The sequence below is a fragment of the Clarias gariepinus genome, chromosome 3 (assembly GCF_024256425.1).
Source record: "Clarias gariepinus isolate MV-2021 ecotype Netherlands chromosome 3, CGAR_prim_01v2, whole genome shotgun sequence".
NCBI classification, from domain to species: Eukaryota; Metazoa; Chordata; class Actinopteri; order Siluriformes; family Clariidae; genus Clarias; species Clarias gariepinus.
The window spans coordinates 24,225,321-24,244,923 of record NC_071102.1 but is presented as its reverse complement, the minus strand read 5'-3'; the positions used below and the strand labels follow the sequence as shown (position 1 = coordinate 24,244,923).

General features: G+C 38.5%; 2 protein-coding genes across 2 annotated transcripts; one reads left to right on the top strand and one right to left on the bottom strand.

The window, feature by feature from the left end:
- Window positions 1-185: 185 nt before the first annotated feature.
- fkbp9 (FKBP prolyl isomerase 9) lies at window positions 186-9,714 on the bottom strand. The gene is made up of 10 exons (XM_053493361.1): window positions 9,355-9,714; window positions 8,528-8,673; window positions 7,478-7,667; window positions 7,243-7,388; window positions 5,762-5,951; window positions 5,292-5,437; window positions 3,898-4,084; window positions 3,584-3,729; window positions 3,323-3,486; window positions 186-625 (listed from the first exon to the last, which is right to left on the bottom strand). Exons 1-10 carry the CDS (start codon window positions 9,555-9,557, stop codon window positions 446-448), a joined length of 1,698 nt encoding a protein of 565 aa, XP_053349336.1. The 5' UTR covers window positions 9,558-9,714; the 3' UTR covers window positions 186-445.
- A 1,913-nt stretch (window positions 9,715-11,627) lies between these two features.
- Window positions 11,628-16,991, top strand: crtap (cartilage associated protein). The gene is made up of 7 exons (XM_053492650.1): window positions 11,628-12,159; window positions 13,793-13,942; window positions 14,219-14,390; window positions 15,243-15,371; window positions 15,487-15,632; window positions 15,756-15,839; window positions 16,704-16,991. The coding sequence occupies exons 1-7, from the start codon at window positions 11,704-11,706 to the stop codon at window positions 16,749-16,751; spliced, it is 1,185 nt and encodes a 394-aa protein (XP_053348625.1). The 5' UTR covers window positions 11,628-11,703; the 3' UTR covers window positions 16,752-16,991.
- Window positions 16,992-19,603: the final 2,612 nt, after the last annotated feature.

The following is a 19,603-nucleotide window of genomic DNA, read 5'->3' as shown; positions in this document are numbered from 1 at the left end:
TTTCAAGCATTGTCATGAACATACCTAGGAATTTAGGAACTAAATCACATAGTGTTGGTGTAGCTTGGGAGTACAGTCCACCTGCTGTATGATCAACTTTTTTATCATCGGGTACTCCTGTACGTTGTTACCAGGGAGCTGCTGACTAAAAATGGAAAGAGAGTCCAAAAAAATCCAAGAAACACTTTGGTTTTTAATGTATTTATTAAAGAGAGGTTGTTTAAAAAAATCACACATTTTTGGTACTCTGACTTGTCTTTAAAAAAAGAATCACACAAGGTCACACCCATTCAAACATCTCTCACATACACAAACACTCATTCTGAACAGCACTGACTAATCCCAGTGCAGTGTATTATTTTATTTACCCCACTCCCACCCATACCCCTACTGTACTATACAGACACAAATCCAATCCCATTCCTTTTATCCCTGAATGTGTATATCATAACTCATCATGAGCCGCTGCTTCGTCTGCCTTCAGTTTAAACTCTTCCTCTGTGATCCGTCCATCCTTATTGCGATCCTGGTTGTTATACATGTTCTCAATAATACGCTGAGAGTCGAAGCCAGGAGCCAGGCGACCTTTGCCTTCTTCCACTTGAAGCAGAATGTACTCTGAGAACTAGGGAGATAGAGAACATTCAGACACAACTACAGGCATGTGCAAATATCAAGTTTGACATGTAAGGCTTTCTCGGATTTCAGCGAGGGCATTATATTTCTCAAAAATATACATATTTTTGTAACATAAATTCTTGTATTATTTACAACCGTTTCTATACTTACAAACTCTATTCAGATGCAATGTTTATTTTTAAGATCCAGGGAAGCGAGAAGCAATTTAGTCAATTAGACTTTTTTCTTTCTATGCTGTTGCTATGTGGTTACCGAACAATAGAGGCATTGAAGCGTTCTGGGGCTTTCCCATGTAAGCTCCTGCCATGTAACTCAATGGAGGCACAAATTGAGATTGCTTAACTAATTATTTAATCGGATTTTAGTGTGGGTGGGAATATTCTTTTACCAATAAATATAATATAATTTAATGTTTAGTTGGAAATATCATGATATTACAGTTGAAATGTAGGAGTTTTGTAGTTAATGAACTGTTGTGAGCCCTTATCCTTCAGGAAACACCAACAATGACTTTATTTACTTTGTTTTAGTGCTGTTGTTTCTTTGCTTAAATTAATGTGTAATTATTTTGCCATTGGTCAGCATAGTGGCTTTGTGGTTAGCATTGCCGTCTTGCACCTCCAGGGTCCAGTTTCGATTCCCACCTCAGAGTCTTTGTGCATGGAGTTTGCATGTTCTCCCCGTGCTTGGTGGGTTTCCTCCGGGGACTCCATTACCCTTCCACAGCCCAAGGACATGCAGATTAAGCTAATGGCCTGTTGCTTTGACACCACACATTATGAAGGTGTTCGAGAGACTGAACCTGGATACACTTGGTCCCCTGGTGAAGTCTTCTCTGGACCCTCTTCAGTTTGCCTATCAGCCTTTCATGGGAATAGAGGACGCCATTATAATACACCTGCTTCATCGAACCTACTCTCACCCCGACAAGTCTGGGACCACCATAAGGATGATGTTTTTTGGCTTCTCCAGTGCCTTTAACACCATCCAACCGGCAGTACTAGGGGAGAAACTAATTAACATAAGCACTGATACCCGCTGGGTTTCCTGGATAATGGACTATCTGACCTGCCGTCCCCAGTATGTCCGACTACAGAACTGTGTGTCCGAGACTGTGTTCTGCAACACCGGCACTCCCCAGGGGATGTACTGTCTCCGTTTCTTTTCACCCTCTATACATTCGACTTTAGATATAACTCAGAGTCATGCCATCTGCAGAAGTTCTTTGACGACTCTGTGGTTGTTGGATGTATAAAGGATGGTGACACACCATGAGTACCTGTCTGTAGCGGACGACTTCGTTTTCTGGTGTGAGCGTAATCACCTACAACTCAACATCAGAAAAACAAAGGAGATGGTGGTAGACTTAAGGAAAAGCAAGACCCCTGTGGCTCCTATATCTGTCAAGTGGAATATAGTGAACATGGTCTCTATTATGATCTGGGATCATGGTCATGATCTGGAAGTTCTTCTTGATAACAAATTCAACTTGTCACTCAACAAAACGGCACTCTACAAGAAAGAACAGAGCCGGTTGTACTTTCTTCGAAGGCTCAGGTCTTTTAACGTCTGTAACACCATTCTACACATGTTTTATAAAAACGTTGTGGTGAGTGTCATTTTTACGCTGTGGTCTGTTGGGGCTGTAACATGAAGGTGGCTGATAGAAAAACAGACAGGCCAAGGCAATTGAAAAGGCCGGATCTGCGCTAGGCATAGAGCTTGACTTTGTGGATGTAGTAGCGAAGAGGAGGATTCTGTCCAAAGTACAGTCCATTTTGAACAATCTTTTTTTACCCGATATACAGTGTTTTCGCTGACCAGAGGAGCTATTTCAGCCAGAGACTGAGCACCACAAAGTGTTCCACAGAGCGCCACAGGAGATCTTTTTTTCCCAATGAGAGATGTATTAATAATATAATAATTGATAATATTAGATCTCAATAAAATATATAATAAAATATTACATACATATATTAAATAACTGTGCAATAATGCAATAAATGCTTTTGGGTCATATTTAGTGTGCAATAATGTCATATAGCATATTTAGTGTATTCATTTAAGATATTCAAAAGTTTAGTGTGAAATATGGTATAGTTTTAGAACTCTATGCAATATGGTACTTACTGTTTTAGGACTATATATATATATATAATTTTTTTAGTTGTTTTAGTAGTTAGCAATTTCCCTCTGGGATTAATAAAGTTTTTTGAATCTTGAATTGGTGTTCCAAATTGCCCATGGTTAGGCTCCAGGCACAGTAATAATATTTTTGTTATTTGGATTATAATCAGTGTGTACGGTGTAGTGTTATTTGTTGGTACCAGAGTGCATAGGTGTATGTTGCATGTGTATGGTTATCGTAGGACTTTTAACACCTATAGTGTTTTTTATTGCTATTACTTTTTTATTTGAAAAAAATACATTGTTTTCGCTGCCTCCTAATTTTATTAGTTACCATTTTAAAAAACATTACAATTAATAATTAATACTTAATAATGCGTTATTGTGAATAATATGTTTCAGAGCCTACATACACTGCAAATGTAGAACTTAATGTCTAATAGTGGTTTACTTGCATGGTTGGTTTGTTTTGAGTAAGCTCACTGTTTTAAAGCTCACTAAAAGCCCAAGTCTGAAAGGCACAGTTTACAATATATTGTATACACACAGTCAATACCTCAGTTTTGTCCACTTGGAGGTCCTTGTTTTTGTCCATTTCACTGAAGAGGTTGGGTGACACTTCATCATTCCATATAAACATATAACCCTCTGGAAGACCCTCCTCAACACCTACTAACTCGATATCAAACACCAGCACAGCACTGCCAGGGACTTCTCCTTCTACACACATTGATAGATTGTTGCAACATTACTGTACCTTCCTTTACAAATAGTTGTGTTTTTCTTACTTATAAAACCAGAAAACACACACACTTACCCACTCCCCTTTCTCCATAGCCCAGGTGAGGAGGTACAACTACGTTGCGTTTCTCCCCTACACACATTTCCAGCAAAGCCTCCTCCATACCCAGAATCACCTGTCCTGCTCCCAGAACCACATCATACGTCTTCCCGTAGCTGTAACTACACATACATACATACATACATACAAACATATCTATGAATGTGAAGAATTAAACAATGGTACATCTAATAAGCCAGCTTCAGAATGTATTATTTAATATCAATGAGTGCAGGGTAAATCTTTAAAGCTCAAACAAACTACATGTTGACACATTGCGTGTTACTTACGAAGCATCAATGTAAGTGCCATCCATAAGTGAAGCGTTGTAGTGGTATTTTACAAAGTCACCACGTTTGGTGGTGTAATTGCAATTCTCTGGCTTCTGGCTGGTGATCTGCACTGTATCAGATGGGTTGTGGAAGTCAATGATGTGGACGTCAAACACCAGCACAGCAGAGCCAGGGATCTTAGTGCCTGACACAGAGACAACAAAAATTATCCTTAGAAAGGGAGAAGGGTAGAAAAAGTGAGGCCATGTTCACATTTTAAGCCATGTTGCTCAAGATCGGATTTGCATGTAATAATGATTCACATTCATAAGTGTAAGTGACCTTTATTTGACTCTAATGTTAACAAATCTGTCCTCTGAAATAGCAAACATGCGCACATTGATATGTTTTTTTAACCTCAACTTTGATGGATACTCATCTCCTTCTCCTCAGATTACTTGTGGTGTGCCTCAGGGACCTATTTTAGGTCCGACTCTTTTTTCTTTTATTTCTATCTCTTAAAAATAATCTTGACAAAAAATACAGTCTCTCGTTTCTTTGCTATACCATTGAGTTACAAATTTTACCGATTTTATCGATTAATGATTTTTTAAATTTTATCTATTTAGGTCCTGCTGAAGTGTTTGGCGAAGATGAACTCTTGGCTGATGTCAACTTTGCCTAAATAAAAACACAGCTGAGGTAGTTATTTTTGGCTCCTTAGATTCAACTGATATTAATATAATTATGCTTGAGCTGGGAAAAAGAACTTGGGTGTTTTATTTGAAAGCTTTGAGAATCAGATAAATTCTCTGAACAAGAATAGCTTTTTCAGCTCAGATTGTTGGCTAAAGTAAATCCTTTCCTGTCCTTGTCAGACCTAGAAATGTCTATACATGTGTTCATTAGTTCTAGCTTGGAATATTGTAATGCTTTGTATGTTAGTCTTTGTATTTCACCTTAACCTGAACACACCCACTCAACCTAGTGATTAACAGATTAGCTGAATGAGCAGTGTTGGAGCAGAAGAATGACCAATCTGTGTTAGACACTGCCCTCTACAGGCACATCTACAGTATATTATTTATATATTATTTATTATTATTACAGTATATTATTTATTATGTGCCTTTTAAAATAATAACCTAAAGAGAAATTTACCTTTTTCACTTTACTGTACAGAAAATGTGCTGCACTGTGACATCCGATCCAAAGGACAAACCAATCTGTGACTTTTAATACCTTTTCTAATATCTTTTAATATCACTATTTTAATAGTGTATAAAAATCCTGATGATGATTATGCTTCTAAAATGAGTATGGCTGATACAGGTTATACCCTGTATGAAGCCATTTTTACTACAGAATACCCAAAAACATGTCCTCCTGATTCACAGTAAAGCAATTCTCACCTGTTCCTTCTTCACCATATGCCAGATGTGGTGGGATAATTATCCTTCTGCGCTCTCCGACACACACACCCATAAGTCCCTGGTCCATCCCAGTAATCACGTAGCCTTTCCCAATGTATGTATCATATGTGTGATTCCTTGAGTAGCTGCAACACATACACACAAATATGAAATAAAATGTTTTCACTTTTATTTAATATTTATTTATTTTAAAATTATTTGAATTATTTTATTTATTTGTTCTATTTGTTTAACTTTATTAAATATTCATAGATTTTTAAAATTATTATTATTATATTTGTCATTTAATATTTTAGGTAATCCTGTACAGTTCATTATAAAAAACTTCAATATTATTTACATTGCAAATCATACAAATATGGTGTGTATATACATGCTCTGAAGATGTATTTTGAATTAGCTATCGATTAGCATTTACATGATATAAATTTCAATTGTTTTTTAATTACCTTGAGTCAAAGGGAGTTCCATCCAGCAGTGTCCCGTTATAGTGATAGCGCATGAAATCTCCCTCCTTACTCTTGCGCTGACATGATTCTGGCGTACTCTCGACCTCAACTGTAATCTCATCTTTGGGGTTATGAAGATCCAACAGAACCACATCGAATACTAGGGAAGCCTGGCCGGGGATGTCACTTCCTGCAGAGTGTTTAAGAGTGAGAGAGATCTGTTTGCTATTGTGACATTGGCTATTCTATAACACAATGTTCATAGCCAAAAGTGTGAATGTTGGCTTTATAAATACTTTGATGAAATGACCTTGAATGCATAATGATTGGCTAAACGTTGAACAAATTACTCCAATAAAATGTTGCAAATATGCTGCAAAAAATTTACATAGTACCAAAATAGTATAGATTTCTATGCCATACATTTCTTCATAGGATTTTTTTCTTATATATGATACTGCACTGTAGCTGTCATGTAGGAGTGTGACATGCGTAAATCATAAGCAATTTCATTCACTCATCACTCAACTCAATCATTCAAGATACAGTGGGAAACAGTTTCGTTAATTTGGATTTCTGAACTGCTATAAACATATTTAAGGGGCCATGAATGTAATGTGATTGGATGTGTTGCAAAGGGGTTCCTGCTGGGTTGTGACCCTATTTGCTTTCAGTTAGTCCACTTTTTTCCCCTAATTTAGTCATAGCCAATTCCTCCCCATCACTAGGGGCTCCCACATTAAGCTACTACTACCACTCAGCCGGGAGGGCCGAAGACTATCACGCGTTTCCTCCGAACTGCGTGACGTCAGCCGAACGCATCTTTTCGAACTGCTTGCTCACGCACCATTAGGGGCAGAGTAACACACTTGAAGGAAAGCACTAGCCGCTCCTTCCGCGTGCGCGAGCTCACAGACGCCCCTGATTGGCTGTAGAGCCGTGATTAATATGGGAACGCAAGTACCTCTCATCCCTCCCCCCTGAGGGCCTCCGGCTGTGAGAGGTTACAGCATCACCCGGGGTTCGAACCAGCGCTCCCCGGATGATAGGGCGAGCGCTTTATCACTGCGCTACTCGGAGAAGTGCTTTCTCTAAATACTCTAATTTAATTTTTCCTGATCAACACTATATTATCGACATTTGTCATTCTTTTAAATTTTAAGATGTGTTTACAGCAATACAGGATGATAGGGCGAGCGCTTTACCACTGCGCTACTCGGAGAAGTGCTTTCTCTAAATACTCTAATTTAATTTTTCCTGATCAACACTATATTATCGACATTTGTCATTCTTTCAAATTTTAAGATGTGTTTACAGCAATACAGGATGATAGGGCGAGCGCTTTACCACTGCGCTACTCGGAGAAGTGCTTTCTCTAAATACTCTAATTTAATTTTTCCTGATCAACACTATATTATTGACATTTGTCATTCTTTCAAATTTTAAGATGTGTTTACAGCATTTTACAGAATGATATTTACCATCTCCATGTTCTCCATAACCGAGGAATGGCGGCATAGTGACGATGCGTTTTTCTCCCACGCACATTCCCAGAAGTCCTTGGTCCATACCAGCAATCAGCCAGCCAATTCCCACATATGTGTCATAGGTCCTCATGCGTGTGTGACTATAACAGTAAAATAAAGCATACTAAGCACACTTTTCTGCACACAACATAGCTGCACAGCAGGCTCCTAATCGGACTGTTTTGCTCACCTAGAGTCGAAAAGTGTTCCGTCCAGCAGCGTGCCGTTGTAGTGGTAGCGCACAAAATCAGAGACCTGCACGGTTCGGCTACACTTCTCTGGCGTGTGGTAAGTCTTAATCTGCACTTTGTCTTCTGTGTTCCAGATATCCAGTAAAAGTACATCAAAGTGCAGGATAGAATCAGGGGGGATGATGTCACCTGGGGAGGAAGTATACAGTCAGTGCTGCACATTCTTGGTTACGTTCATTTAGTTAACAACAGGAAACTGTAACTCGCCAGTAAATGAGTTGTAACAGGTTTGCAGCTGCACCATAAAAGCCTGTAAGAAGTCTGTATGCCCATTCCAACATACACATCAAGATTTTTAAATAGTTAACTTGGTATAGAAGTGTATATGTTGCCATCTCAACCATGTTTTCTGGTGTGTGGATCAGAACTTTATTAGAAATAATGTAACTTTACAACTGATACTTGAAATATTTTAAAAATCAATCATTTTGAAAATATATTTTGAACAATAACTAGCATGGAGCGATCATCTTGATTGTATCCTGTCTCAATTACAGGTTATTTTGATTAAAATCCTCTGCCCAGCTCTACCACCTGCCCTGGCATCTCTCGGTCATTTCTAGATCACATTACACCGTATTTCCACCATAATAAAGACGTCACCCAACTACATGAATAGATTATCTAGGTATGGTAAATTGTTTTCTTCAGAACTTGTACTAACATGTGGACATGTCTTTTAAAATACCTTCACAAAGCCACCACCTTCAGCAGTCCACACCCCATCTGTTCACTTTTCCCCACCCCCAACATTTGTCCTTTTCCCAGGTTTACAAGAACACCTTCCCACTTTGAACATCCCTTCTTACACACACTCTCACACACAGTACACGCTCCATGAGCAATGGTCATGGTATTGTAGGACTGAACCAGATAAGTGGTAATGGAAGCTATGACATGCTATTATATTAAAGACAGAGATTTATAACACAAAGACAACACAAGAGCTATAAGTGTGACCAGGGACATGAGTAGGTATATGAAGTTACCGTATCCGTCTTTCCCGTAGGCAAGCTGTGGAGGGATTTTAACCAGGCGTCTTTCGTTCACGCACATGCCCAGCAAGGCTTTGTCCATCCCAGCAATCAGCTGCTTTCGGCCAACATACACATTGTAAGTGCTGCCACGATCATAACTGCAAATATACAAACATACAGACAAACAGATTTTCTTAGTAGATTAGTTCAAGTGGGTTATAGCTATTACTTGATATAACCTGTCACTCAGCACCGTTTCTGCAAAAGACTAACACAAAACCTTAACCATACAATACACAATACCAGTGCAATACTGCGGGGGCAGTGGTGGCAAAAAGGTTAAGGCTGTAGATTATTGGGTTTCTGATTGAGAGCTTGAAGGTTTAAGCCCCGAGTCCCAGCATCGCCAAGTTGCCACTGTTAAGCCCTTGAGCAAGGCCCTTAACCCTATCTGTGCCAGGGGCTAGCTGACCTTGCGCTCTGACCCCAGCTTTCTAACTGGGATATGTGAAAATCACCTTTAGGATGAATAAAGTCCTAGTTTTCTGCATATGTAAAAAGAAAATTAAATAGGAACATCATTTCTGCAGTTGAGGAAGGAGACTGTGACATTGCATCCATCAGATGTGTGTTGAAAAACTTACTACTGGTTGCTTAGGTCATTCATTCTTTAATGCATTCTATCACTTATTTCATCGGCTCGTCTTGTACTGTATATGCTTTTCGTTGATGCACATCATTCTTCAATTTGAACAAACTCATGTGCTCGTGCGTGTCTGAGCTTCACCAAAACTTTAAACATGCAGCATCAATCAGAGCGTTTCCGAGGGTTTACTGACCTGGAATCAAACTTCTTGCCGTCGGGAAACATGCCGTTGTAATGATACCGGACGAAGTCGTCTGACTTCACGGTTCGATCGCAGCTCTCGGGGGTAAACGTCTTCTCTATGATGATGTCGTCTAACGGGACTGGAGGAGCATTACACGCCACAAAAGTAACCAGAAACGCGAGGAGAATCATTTTCACTATGAAGCGGGTCATTTTCCTGTTCGTTTTTTTGTTGTTGTTGCAAAATCTGTTCCCCAAACAGGCCCACTGTCTCAAAACCGTGGGTCTGTGTGATTGGGAATAGATAAAGGGGACGTGGAGGAGGCACTTAGGGCAGATTTGTAGACGTGGTAAGGCAGGCCAGCCCTCGGACCAGAGAGAGAGAGGGGGAAGAACACGGGCGGGATTTACGAGTCATTTCTTAGCGAATCGATTCCTTTTAAGTGAGTCGAGCTTGGATTCGTTTGATTCAACATCATCAAAGTGTTTTACTGCAACATTGTAACAAAGTGTTTGGGTAGTGCCGCGTCACGCGCTTCATCTTCCTTTTTCTTTTTAACGACACGTTTCTTCCTCACATAGTATATAACGTGAAACCTTTGTGAAAAATGTAAATGTTTTTAAGGCATTTATCTATAAAAAAAATTAACTAGTTAAATATATAAATAATCATTTAAACATATGCCATTAAAATGATCGTACATTTATTGTGTGTATGTGTCTTTTGAGGTAAATATACGTTTTTTGAAAATCTCCTCGTTGCTCGCTTTGTGAGTCGATTCGTCGAAAATAGTTGTTCGAAATGACTCGGTTCGCTCGATTTAACGCCCAGCCCGCTGAAAAGAAGCTTTCCAAAATGTCCACTGTCTCTGGTCTCAGTTTACATGGGGGTTGAGTTTGTGTAGCGGAAACGTGTAAACAGTACAGCGCTTCCAACGTGGCACAGAGTGGGGAGGTGCAACAAGGGCGCTTCTCTAATGGGGGGTCGTAGTGGGGCTTTAATTATAAAGGATTAAAAAAAAAGTTCTCATTTATGTAGATCCAGTGATTTATAGCAAGCTTGCTGTACTTCAGCACACTTCTGGTATCAGTGCACTTGCTTAACCCACTCTGAGCTTTCAAACCCGGGTATAATAGATAGATAGATAGATAGATAGATAGATAGATAGATAGATAGATAGATAAGCTCTCAACAAAGCTAAAGTGAGTATTATTATCACTATATAATGCACTAATGCACTTTTGATGTCCCATGTCATTTACTTTAGCCAGGTTGTAAGCTGTTAGTGTTTAATAATGTTTGATGTCGCTTTAATAAATAAATCAAAGCGCTGCAATCTGAATTCCTACAGTGAAGGGGGGAGGTGCAGCCCAGTCCGTGTAGACGTGGAGAGAGAGAGAGAGAGGGAGGTTTGCCCTGGGTTGCCAGATTGAAGCATTTTTTTTCACACAAGCAGTTTAAAAGACAGAGTTTATGTATAGACAATACAGGAATGTATGCAGTCATTTTTTGTAAATGATTTACATTACTATGTACAATGTTGTCTCAGGTTTTTTATTTTATAGTAACATCTGGGGTGGCACTGTGGCTTAGTGGTTAACAGTGTTGCCTCGCACCTCTAGGTTTGGGTTCGATTCCCACCTCGAGTTTGTGTATTTTCCCCATGCTTAGAGGGTTTCCTCTGGGAAATCCAATTTACTTTCAATTTACCCTGCCTCGTGCCCTAAGTCTCCCACGATAGGCTCCAGGCCCTCTGTGACCCTCTATACAGAATAAAGCGGTATAAATAATGAGTGAGTGAGTAACATCTGGATCCTACATGCACTCTAGGTTCTTTTCTGTTCTGGCACCTAGAACTTTCTCTAGATGTCTGTACAGCTGAGTCTCTGGCAATCTTTCAACGACGAATTAAAACATATCTGTTTCTTCAGTAAATCCACCCTCACAAAAAACGAAAACAAAAAAAAAACCTTCTCTATCCATTGGCGGAAGCCTAATATATATAGGCTCTGGACAGGAGTGCCTAAATGTCCTACTTTACCTTTCCAATTCAAAAGACCACATTATCACTTTTCAGTACAATACAGGGAACGATCCATGTATCTAAAATGACATATTGGGGATCTTTAAAAGTGTCCCTCATTTCCAGTGTTTTGGTTTAGTTTTGGATCCCACTATGATTTTGGATCCAATTAGGATTTTTAGGTTTTATAGGTTTTATGTAGGACAGACTGGATGATTTGGGTGATGCAGGATTCGTGCGACATCACCCAATCTGGCAACCACAACCCAAGGGCTTTTTCTCAACTTGCTCAAACGCAAACCCGTTCCGTATTTCGGCCACATCAGACCCAAAAAATGGCCTCGTTGTCCCTGTGTGTAACCTTCTCCCTGTTTTTCGGGTTCGTCCCGTTAGTGAGCGCTCAGTATGAGAAGTACAGCTTCCGCAGCTTCCCGCGTCATGAGCTCATGCCCCTGGACTCGGCGTACAGACACGCACTGGACCAGTACACTACGGAGAAGTGGCCCGAGACGGTGGAGTACATGGAGGTGAGTCTCCGGCTGTACCGGCTGCTCCGCGACAGCGAGGCTTTCTGTAACCTGAACTGCAGCTCGGCGCGCCTGGACACGGAGGAGCGCTTCTCCGACTTCCCCGAGCTGCGCGCTTTCGGGAACGTAATGAAGCGCGCTCAGTGCCTCAAGCGCTGCAAGCAGGGCCTCCCAGCCTTCCGACAGACTCTTCCCAGCAGAGAAACCCTGGACGAGTTCGAGAGACGAGAGCCTTACAAATACCTGCAGTTTGCTTACTTTAAGGTGAGACTAACTCAGGATTCAAATGAGTCGTCTGACTCCAAATAAACTTAATAATTGAAGTTCACATCATTATATGGAAAGTGATCCAGGTTTACCAAGAGCCCACTTGTGTTTAATCCAATCACTGTGGGTCACACATATGCTAAAAGAAAAAAATAATAAAATAGCACTTGGTCTAACCAGCTATCAAAACCAAAAGACAGACCTTTTTGGTTTTTGCCAGCTAGGGATCAAAACTATTGACACATCCTAATTAAGTAAGCTGAAAAGGTGGGAGTGTTTTTATGAGAAACTGTGCTTATTTATGGAATCAGACCTGGATTTGTACATTTAGACACCCTTATTCAGAGCAACTTACATTTATATCTCATTATACATGTAAGCAGTTGAAGGGTTAAGGGCCTTGCTCAAGGGCCCTAGAGTGGGGTTTGAACCTGGAACTATCTGTAACATAGTCCAATGCCTTAACAACAGAGCTACCCCTGATGTGGGATGAGATGGCCTGGCTCGCAATCTTCAGTTCCAGTTTATCCCAAAAGTGGGATGAGGTCAGGGCTCTGTGCGGGTCAGTCAAGTTCTTACACATCAAACTCATCAAACTGTGTCTTTATAGACCTTGTTTCAGTTATGTTGGAATATAAAAATTCAACATGGAGTTTTTATCCAGTTGGATCCATTGAACTGCGCTTAAACAATGTTCATATCAGGAAGAGACCTCAGGAACATGTGTAGGAACCTTTAAAATTCCAGAAACAAAGCAAATGGATTTGAAGAAAACCAACAAACATACACTATATGGACAAAAGTATTTTGCCAAACCTGTTAATTAGTGAATTCATGTGTTTCAATCAATCCCCAGTGAAGAGCAAACTTAATGATTCAGCATAACAAGAAACCTTGGACAATGCTATGCTTCCACATTTGTGGCAACAGTTTGGGGAATGGTCTTTTCTATTCCAACATGAGTGTGCCCCAGTGCACAAAGCAAGTCATGGTTTGATAAGTTCCAGGGTGTGGAAGAACTTGACTGGCCCAAACACAGAGCCCTGACCTCAACGCCTTTGGACAACTTTGGGATATACTGGAACTGGAGATTGCGAGCCAGGTCTTCTTGTCTAATCAGTGCCTGACTTCATAAATGCTCTACAGAATGAATGAGCACAAATTCCCACAGAAACAAAATCTTGTGGACAGCGTTTCAAGAGGAGTGGAAGCTGTTATAGCTGCAAAAGGCGGACCAACTCCATATTGACGTATATGTATTTGAATATAATGTTGTATGGTATCTATAATCATCTATTGGGCACATTTTAAGCAACTAAGGTCTTGTATGCTTTAAAAAAGCACATAACTCAGTCAATTTATCAACGAAACCCAATTATTCACTTAAGTACATTAAGACAATTTTTATACGTTTAGAAGCCACTGTAGTTTTCTGTTTCATAACTTGTTTAATTCCATAACAGAAGTAACCCAAAGTTGTTACTTTACGATGAAAGGTACAGAATCAAACACAATTATGTATATTTAATTCACAAGGCCAGGTCTTTCTATGCACTGAAGATGATTAGACTTGAGAAACAAGTCTGTTTTTTGGAATGAAATCAGCGTGAGGTGATTGTGTGTGTTTCAGAGCAACAACGTGGCAAAAGCTGTGTCCGCTGCGCACACCTTTATGGTGAAGCATCCAGGTGATGAGATGATGCAAAGAAATATGAACTACTACCAGAGTATACCGGGAGCTGATGAGCACATTAAAGACCTGGAGACCAAGTCGTATGAGGCAAGACACACACTCACATTTCGTATTTATATCATTTCAACAAGTGTGAACAGTTACTCTTCTCGCTATTAAATAAAAAACATTTACACATGCACTGTTTTGCCGTGTTGTATGAAAATGAGACAGACAACATGTCTGTATGTCAAGTATGTCAATAATTCCATTTAAATTGGAAGACAATCGATGCAACATGGCGTACTTCCTCAAGGAAATTTTTAATGATTTTCACTATATAACAAATTTTTGTGTATTGTTGTTTTTTTCTCACTGTTGCAGACTTTGTTTGTTCGAGCAGTGCGGGCATATAACGGCGATAATTATCGCACCTCTGTGTCTGATATGGAGCTGGCACTCCAAGACTTCCTCAAGGCTTATGATGAATGTATTGCTGCCTCGGAAGGTCCCAGGGAAATCAAAGACTTTAAAGATTTTTACCCCTCAATTGCAGGTTGGTTACCATATCACTCTCTCCTTGTTTGGACAAAGAGACAAAAATCCTTGTACAAACACACAGGCTATGACCAATGAAATTAAAGGTAAAAAACCCCATAAAATTTCACAGTAAGGTGTGCTAGATCAGTTGCATGCCTCATCATGCATTTCAAGTCTTCAAGTCGGTGTTTTGGTTATGGAACGTGAAACGTTTTAGATCAATGGCTCACAACCTTGTTCCTGGAGGACTACTGCCCTTCATATTTTAGTGTTTTTCCTATTCTACCACACTCACTTCAATTAATAAAGGGCTGTTAATTACTTTATTAGTTAAATAAGGTTTGCTGGGAGCTGAGAAAACACTAAAAAGTGCAGGGCAGGTGGTCCTCCAGGACCGAGTTGAGAACCAGTGTGATATAAGTCTAGGATCTCAATTAGGTGTTCAGCTGGGTTGAAATTGATAAATTGCAAAAGCCATATAGATTGAAGTTGGATCACATGTCCAGCGTACATTGACAGGTGCGTTCAGCGCTCATTCCAGGATGTCCGGAAGCAAGCGTAAAAGCAGCAGTGATGAAGCTGGTACTGCTAAGAAGTGCCAAACAATAACCACATAAAAGTGAAAATAATTAAAGGAATGGAGCAAGGTCAAAAGATGGTAGTACACGATCATGGAACGTATTAGTTTTGTACTGTGTATAGCCAATTGTGTTAGTATTCTAGTGTATCCTAGACAATGTTTGTTGGACTTGACGAACGAGCTATCGGATTGGAACTCGTTCGTATGTTGGGGACTTACTGTATCTAGCTACTTCATCTGACTAAGTAACAGCAGTGTAATCTTTTTCTCTTGCTTTTTTTTTTTTAGATCACTACACTGAGGTTCTTGAGCGGAAGGTTCGTTGTGAGAGCGATCTGACTCCAGTTGTTGGTGGATATGTTGTGGAGAAGTTTGTGGCAACCATGTATCACTATCTTCAGTTTGCCTATTATAAACGTAAGACAAAGTGCCATTTACCCAATATACCTTAACATTCAATGGAAGGAAAAGTGATTATAATGGGGCGTATACAGTAAAAGGTTTGTGCTTTTTTGTCATTTTTTTCCTACAGTGAAAGATTTGAAAAATGCTGTACCATGTGTTGCAAGCTACATGCTCTTTGACCCTGATGACAAGGTGATGAAGAATAATGTGGATTATTACCAATATCACAAAAAGAAGTTGGGTCTTGATGACGAAGACTTCTTACCCAGAACAGTCAGTGTTTGCTATCTGTATAAATATAAAGCATGCATACAAACTTTATGTTAATAATGATATTTGCATAACACTTGACAGGAATAATGTTCCATCTCATCATTTTCTCTGTGCTGTTCACAGGAGGCAATACGATACCACAATCAGACAACAATACAGTTGAACATGTTAAATTTTGCCAAGGAAAACCTAATTCAGGATGACGAGGTGAGCCGAGTAGAATCAAAAGTTTTGTAATTATATTTAGTTATCAATACTTCATAAAAGTGTTTCTTTCATATAAATGAATAAACCATGGAGGCGGTGGAAAGTCCTGTAAATCTGTTTCTGATTTGTATTTCCACTTTTTCCACTTCAGAATAACAGCTCTATTAACTTTCGGGTTTCTGGGGTTAAATCCTAAATAGGGTTCCTAAATCCTAATCCTAAATATTTGGAAAGTTAGTGCGCTAGAGAGTACAACCCACTTGTCCCACACACCAAGTGTGGCCTGTATTAGAGGTTACAAAGGGTTTTGGGATTCAGCCCGGGATCCTGTACATTAAAGGCTGTTAATTAGCTGATTAGTTAAATAAGTTGTCCTTATGAGAACATGTGCAGGGCATGTACCAGTCCTAAGCCCAGTTAGAGAATAGGGTTGCACTAGGAACGGGATCTGGTATAAAACCTGTGCCAAGTTGTGTGCGGATGGGAAGGTCTGCGGTGGCGACTCCTTGAAAGTTTTAGCTTTGTAATCGTATATGCTTATCGGCTAAAAGGACAGTTAAAAACTGACATGTCTAAAAGATTTTACAATACAAAAAGCTTTACAGTCTGAAATCCTGTATTACATCACTAATTATTATTATTATTATTATTATTATTATTATATGCTATAAGTTATATTTCCATAAATTGATATTAGTAGAGCTCTACTCTACATTCACAACATCCATTTAGCCATTAGGGTGCAGTGTAAGCTTGTGTCATGTTTGGATAAGAGCAGCACATTCATTTACACTGCCCTCTAGTGGCTCACCTTGAACCCACCACTATTAAAGTCTGCTTTGCTTTGTTCTTTCTCTTTTCCAGGGAGAAGTTCTGGAGTATTTAGACGAGTATCTTGATGCCGAAGAGTAGTATAACAGATTATTTTATGCACTGAAAAGAGGAACAAAACAGTTTTGTGAACAGTGATCTTTTTCGAGCATTTGTTTGTATTTATTTCTGGCAGTGGGGTTCTTTTGTATTCTATCGGTACCAAACACGTGGTTAATATAAACAACTTGATATTTGTTCTGTGATGTTTTATAGTACAATTACTGTAATTCAGAAGGATAAATAAAGTTCTTTTCGTTGTTGTTGTTGTTGTTTTTTTAAAATAAATATCAATATAAATGAATCTTTTTGTGTTGCTGTTATTTGTTGTTTTTTTGTTTGTTTGTTTTTACAGCATACAAACGTACATATTTTAGTGTAATTCAGTGCAGAATTCACAGCTCTCAGCTACACATTATGGTAACAACACTAGGCCTCTACTTTTATAACTGCAATATTACATTATGAGTCAAGATCTGGGACTTGTCATTAAGTTAAAGAATACACATTTACACTTTTTGTTTGTTGTCGGTGCTAAAAAGTGTCCCACCTAGATGAAAAAGTGAATTTTCAGACATGATGATATTATCATATTATCATATATTTTCACAACACTTGATGGTTCTTATCTCCCGATTCATGCTTAGTTTTTTGTAAATATGCATACACATTTATATTTATATCAGATTAAAAGAAACATTTTGCTTAATACTTTTCGACTGCTTAATGAATAATGTTTATGCCCTTTTTGTAGTGTCCGTAACTTTTTTTAATTAAAATCTTTCAATGATCTTAACTGTCATTCAGATGAAACTTGGCCAATTTAGATTTCTCATGAAAACACATGAACCTGAAAAAGTGTACTATTCTAAAATGCAAAATTGTTACAATATTGCCAACAAGAATTTGACATGGTATCGGGCACTACAGACAATTTAAGCAACAATTTTTACAGGTCATATGCTTGTAGAAGCTTACACCGATTTTAGTATCAATACTCATAAAGAAATATAAATAATTAGCTTTTTAAATGATTATTGCTTAAAGCGAGACTGTAAAACGCTGAAAAATGGCAATTTTTTATGCCATATATACAATAATCTCTCTAAAATAGCTTAAGTTGAGCAACTTGAAATTTTACATAAGCAAGATTGGTCCCTTCCATGTTGCATAAACGACAGAAGTAGTATCTTTGACACACACACATTTTCTGTTTTATATGTATAAAATAAAAAATAATTAAATCAGCACCAATACTGTGTTTTGGCTGTATACAAATTGACCAATGCACAATTTATTTATCTTTTACTATGTATATAGTATAGAACTGCTAAAATCAGTAGATGTCTGTTAAGTTGCCTTGTTGGAAAATGCCAGTGACAGAATTGGAAGTGCACACTAAGGCACAAAATTCCTAGGCTCCAGCACAAAATGAAGAGGGCTGATCCTAAAATAACCTCAACTAAATTTAACAGCAAAAGACTAAACACCGACGCTCACGTTCAATCCTTTAAATTTTAGACCTGAGTGTGTACTTAGACTCATACACTCACACATAAGAGCTTATTTCTGCCAGAAATGCTGACCCATCGTTTCCTTCTATCTCTCTCTCTCTCTCTCTCTCTCTCTCTCTCTCTCTCTGTGAATGTTTCTTACATTGGTGTGATAAACTGCACAGATGCTCCATGTTCAAACACTTCAAAATGAGCCTCTGTTCCTGGTTACTTTGGGTCCATGTTTGCATGACTTTAACTATGGATATTTTTCTCCTATGTAATTTTCTTACCAAGCTGCATACACAAACTCACACGTACAGTATACACAAACATTTCAAATAAGAACGAATATACTTAAAATGAATAAAGTGAATTTTATTTGTAATTGTTGAGTTAGTTTTTCACACAAATGTGCAGAAGTCAGATGGCACAATAAAGCTTAGAGCTTCTCTCAGAAGATGCATTAACCATTTATGAAAGTGTAATATTTTGGTACATAACAAAAACCTTAAAAGAAACAGCACATCATTTCATATATAAGATGAAAACAGCAGGAAATTGACCAAATTGGGGCAAACCTGTTATAACTGTAGACTATCAATTTCAGTTTAAAGGCTTATACAATGATATCTCTTTCTGACGAATATAACATGCGCATGTACTCAATTAAAGAACCCTCACAGGAGAGTGTCAGGTGCGCAGATACTTAGTGTATCAGTGGAGCTGGTGTGCAATGAAAGAGCCTCATTACAAATGGTACTGTACAGAACACTGAAGATATTCACAAGTTCACGATGATATCATTAACACATGAGTTAAATTACAGCACCTACCCTGATCATTCTCCTAATAAAGAAAATGTGTTATAGAAGATCATACTGGTATTCCGCACACATACCAACTTTAGGCTTTGGTAATCCATTTTTGAGGATTTATAAGAATTTATAGTTGTTTTACCCACAATCATAAAAATGCTGCAATAAAATTTCCTCTAAAATATGCGAACCATTATGTGCTTCTGAATTACAGGGACGGTAAACCAAAGAGTATTAAGTAAGATTGCCCTACAATCATACCTATTAGGAAAACATATGGGAATATTCGATATTCTGGATGCAGTAGAATCATTTGTTAAATGATTCCAATGGTTAATTAAACTTTTTATAGAGACCCTTTAAAATGAAAGACATTTAAATTCATAAGTATGCAGTTAATAGCCGTCCAGCCAATAAAATTGAGCATTACGCTTTTAAATCAAAGAAAAATCAAAACTTTTTTTTTTTATAGAAAGAAACATTAGTTTCCTGCTTCAACCAACTCACTACAGTCACAGTATTCAATACGGTTTGTTTTTGTTGTTTTTTAACCTCAGCTCCACTGGATAGATTCCTTATAACA

Bases quoted from the DNA above. Each gene is read 5' to 3' on its own strand.
- fkbp9 (XM_053493361.1), bottom strand. From the start codon at position 9,557: ATGACCCGCTTCATAGTGAAAATGATTCTCCTCGCGTTTCTGGTTACT. The intron at 7,668-8,527 runs GTAACTTCATAT...CTTCCTCCCCAG, and splicing joins CTACGGGAAAGACGGATACG to GTGACATCATCCCCCCTGAT. The intron at 626-3,322 runs GTATTGACTGTG...CTATCTCCCTAG, and splicing joins TCCAAGTGGACAAAACTGAG to TTCTCAGAGTACATTCTGCT.
- crtap (XM_053492650.1), top strand. From the start codon at position 11,704: ATGGCCTCGTTGTCCCTGTGTGTAACCTTCTCCCTGTTTTTCGGGTTC. The intron at 12,160-13,792 runs GTGAGACTAACT...TGTGTGTTTCAG, and splicing joins TGCAGTTTGCTTACTTTAAG to AGCAACAACGTGGCAAAAGC. The intron at 15,372-15,486 runs GTAAGACAAAGT...TTTTTCCTACAG, and splicing joins TCAGTTTGCCTATTATAAAC to TGAAAGATTTGAAAAATGCT.